The 4,116-nt window shown below is 30.0% G+C and overlaps 1 protein-coding gene across 1 annotated transcript; it reads left to right on the top strand.

Annotated features, from left to right (window-relative positions):
* The first annotated feature begins 311 nt into the window (after positions 1-311).
* LOC139810151 (uncharacterized) lies at positions 312-3,766 on the top strand. Its single transcript, XM_071773461.1, has 6 exons — positions 312-449; positions 543-671; positions 887-1,019; positions 1,955-2,430; positions 2,502-2,730; positions 2,817-3,766. Exons 1-6 carry the CDS (start codon positions 312-314, stop codon positions 2,954-2,956), a joined length of 1,245 nt encoding a protein of 414 aa, XP_071629562.1. The 3' UTR covers positions 2,957-3,766.
* The last annotated feature ends 350 nt before the right edge of the window (positions 3,767-4,116 follow it).

The raw sequence follows: 4,116 nt of genomic DNA, 5'->3' as shown, positions 1-4,116 counted from the left end.
CGCCTCCAAGCCCGAGTTCAACGATTTTTATTAATGTCCCGGTAGCAGAGGGTTTAATTGTAACATGACGTTAGGTTAGGTGGAACATCCTGTATAAATAATATTTTCACTTTCAATTGACTTTAAAAATTTACACTTATCAATTTTCATCATTTCGGCTGCCGTCAGAACGGTGTATAAAATATGTACAAGCACATCCTATATGTATTTTTGACATTGGACAATTTATATGTTGTATGCTTGTTCCTTTGGTCGAATATTTATTTATTGTTTTTTAATATAGAACTTTATATATTTTAAACTGGAAGACAATGTGTAAAATGCGCGATAACTTAGAAAAATATTCCATATTAGATCCTACAAAACAGGACAGAAAAATCATCAAAAGACGAAGTACTGATAACGTTGAAGATGACAAAGATTCTGTGAATCAATCCTCTGCACCACAGGTTATATTTCGTATATTCTTTAATAATAGACGTTAATCATATGTACCACATAATTCTTCGTCAATTAAAAGTCAAACTAAATTTCTCACCTAGAAATCACAACTAAATAAAAAAAAGAAAAACGTTGTAAAGAGTGTCCCACATAGAAAGGCAGGTCCTTCTAGAACTGGTAGTAAGTCATTAGAAACATGGAAGGCTAAAAAACGTAAGGTGATATCTGATGTAAGTGTCTTATAATTTTACCTTTAAATTACCTTGATTATTTTTCAAAAACGCTTAGATTAGAATTATTCTGAACTGTCATAAAAAATTGCAATTATTTTTTTCTAAGTAATTCATATCACGTCGAATTGGACTAACAGAAATGGGTGAAATAAGAATATGTCAGATAATTTGCATATTTGTACATGTTGAATACATTTTACTTTTGTTTTGAGGATACAAGCTCCGAAGAGGAAGATTCAACTGAAAAGGAACTTGTACGAAAAATAAACTGTTTGCAAAAAGAGAATAAACAGAAATCCAAGGATATAAAGAAACAAAAACGCACTATGGAGGACATGTTGAACGGTAGTCATTATTTATTATTATACATGAGCGATGTTATGTTCAACTTGTCCATTTAATAAAAGACTAAAAGTTTTATCTATAAAGTTTTCGAACGCTACTGATCGTATACTTTTGCAAATAAAAATCTCTACCACTCAATCGGACTTTAACTATAGATTTTTCGAATAATTTCTCTAATTTCTGAGCAGTGACCAACTTAATGTAGTAGAGCGCATGTTTATGTTAATAATGTTCTTGATCATATTTGGAGTTATTTATAAATTGTCTTTAATTTTTCAACATTATAGATTCATAAATATATGCAAAACTATTTTTTATGACACCAAAGCATTTCTAGAAAAATTATTATACCGATTCTAAGATATCTGTGACTTTTATATTCATTTCTTTTAAATTTCGGTGTCATATTAATCGCTGCAGAATCCATTCAAACCAGACACTTGGAAAGAATCAATGATATAATACATACAATTTTTCGAGTATGCACAAAAACAAAATTAAGGGATATATCTGCTATATGGAATATATATTTGGAATATATATTTGCTATATTCACTGCTGGCTTTATATTATCTCATAATAGGAATATCTCTTGAAGAATATATTTCGTGAAAATTACAACAATAAATACTGCATTGTAGGTGTACCTTTAAGATATATTAAGCGTTGATAAACATATATAAAACTTAGAAAAATCTTTAAAAAATAATACTAAAAACAATTGACACTTAAGGTTTGTTTTATATTAACATGTTACGTTTGTAATGACACAATACAATAAAGTAAATGATTACAAATTTAATTTGCACTTTTTTTTGGCGTAATTTGGTCTGAGAATTGCCAAATTTAGGAGATTTTTTTGTATATAACGACAGTTAAAAGAAAATTTAAGTGATTTGTCATCTTGTGAGCTAACTTTTATTCATTTACTTCAGATTTAACTTTGGCAGCAGCATTAAGCAAAAAAGTGTTAGATAATTTGAAGTCTGTAGATGACTACCTCATGTCTGCAAATGCGAAACCTCACTCAAAACTAAAAGAAAAGTTTGAAACTAGTGATCCAAAACAAAATAATGTGCAAAATGACATACACGACGAATCATTCCAAATGGATTTTGACAAACAAGAAAATCTTTCCGCCGAACTGCAAAAAGATAATTACAATCAGAATAACGGAATCACAAAAAATGGCCAACTAGAAAGGACAAATAATTTTGAAGCGAATAATTTCAAGAAGAATGACGATACCAATGAAAATGATGTTCATTTAAATCTCCAAAGTCAAGATCAGAAAGAGAGTCTAAAGGATAAATACAATCCAAATAGTTTCCAAGTTCTCGAAAAAAGACAAAAAAAAGTAATCGATCCGAAAAATAACTACGTTAAAGAAGACATACCTATAGCAGTTAAAGTGAGAAAAATAATATATTTCTTTCATATGCGTTTGAGTGTTAATCTGACTGACTTATTTTTATCGTGTAGGAAGAGATTCAAAGTCTTGGCGATACAGATATCACAGTGAGCTGTAAAAGACTTAATATGTGTAATCATACAACTGCTACTAAGCTCACGACTGATTTACTTTCACTCATGTTCACAAAAAAAGAGCTCGCCACTTCATCGATGACTGGGAAAGTAGGAAACATGCATATGCGAAAGGGTACTGCCGCCAAAATGCAGTTAGATGTTAGCAAAATTGCAGCTATCAACTGTAAGTGCCTGCGTAATATACTCAAAGCACTTTTTTAAATTTTATTATCTTTAGAAATAACAATATGTTTCAATATACTTCTTTAGCTTATGTAAAAAGTAAATTCCCTACTGTCGAGAAACTACAATCTGTCATCAACAAGGCCATTCAACAAAAATGTTGCAATGCTGCAAAAAGTGTGAAGCTTATTGCCTGCAATTTGAACAACATGACCCCGAAAGAGTAGCTCAAAAACGTTGCACAGTTATAAGTATTTGTACTACTAAAGTTTTATTTTTTTTATACATCTTCTAATCGATGAAACCAAAGACAAGTTATTTTATTTTCATTATTTACTTTTATTAATTTTTATTCATTTATTTATTTTAGTCATTGAGCTTAGACTCAATTGTAAGCCATATATATCTTTGATCATTAAATAATAGGTGAAAAGTTATGAAAAGCTATATCCAGTGAACAGTGTTGTACATAAATAGATTATAAAAACTGTGTTCGCGTTTATACTCATTTCGATTATACTTATTTTTTTCGTGGGGTGTTCTTTACGTGATTTGTTGTTTTTATTATAAATTTGACTATTTTATTCTAATTATAAAGCAAAGTCTAACTTGAGTTTTAAATATTTATAAAAAAATATTGCAAGATAGGATCGTTATATCTATGTTCTTTATAAAGGGGAATGCTAACCTGATGTGTTCGTAAAAATTTTTGATAAATATTGTGTGTAATTTCACACACACACGCGGTGACATATACTTGTAAACTGTATAACTGTACAACAGAACTTAAGTATAAAAGTATGTATACGTATTTTAAGAGTTAAAAAGTTAAAAATGTTAATTTATTTATAACTCTGATGTATGTATAAAGCGACGGCGCGTGCGAAGCATATGCTGTTTCTATATAAATGCCAAATAAATTATGTATGTATTTAATATATTATGCTTCTCTTACTTGACTTATTACTCCATCACATCCATAATCGCAATAGAATTTGTCAATAGAGTTATAATGCAGAGAAATTACATGATTAAAGCCTTTTGTGTCTACGATCCAAAAACTCGGTCCGAGCTCTCGGACTGCTCAGACTGCTTCTAGCATCGTGGACACAAGGCTTAATAGTACTCAATTCGATCATCACCATTACGCTATGCAATATTCACCATTGACCAATTGAATAGTCACTATTGGCAATAGAAAATGGCAATTGACGAATTGAATGGTAACTATTGATAAATAATGACTCGTTACCATTGATCATTTCTATTGTCACCATTTAACCAATGAATGGTTCTTCCAATCGTCCGCCAATTTACCATTCTAAACATTCCAATGGTTTTCCAATCGTTTTCCAATGGTTATTTTTCAATGGTACTCAATTGTAAA

The sequence above is a fragment of the Temnothorax longispinosus genome, chromosome 3, assembly GCF_030848805.1.
Source record: "Temnothorax longispinosus isolate EJ_2023e chromosome 3, Tlon_JGU_v1, whole genome shotgun sequence".
In the NCBI taxonomy this organism is placed as follows: domain Eukaryota; kingdom Metazoa; phylum Arthropoda; class Insecta; order Hymenoptera; family Formicidae; genus Temnothorax; species Temnothorax longispinosus.
This window is presented reverse-complemented; position numbering and strand designations above follow the sequence as displayed.

Coding starts and splice junctions, on each gene's coding strand:
- LOC139810151 (XM_071773461.1), top strand. CDS start 312: ATGTGTAAAATGCGCGATAACTTAGAAAAATATTCCATATTAGATCCT. Junction 450..542: donor ATCAATCCTCTGCACCACAG/GTTATATTTCGT, acceptor TTTCTCACCTAG/AAATCACAACTAAATAAAAA. Junction 1,020..1,954: donor TATGGAGGACATGTTGAACG/GTAGTCATTATT, acceptor CATTTACTTCAG/ATTTAACTTTGGCAGCAGCA.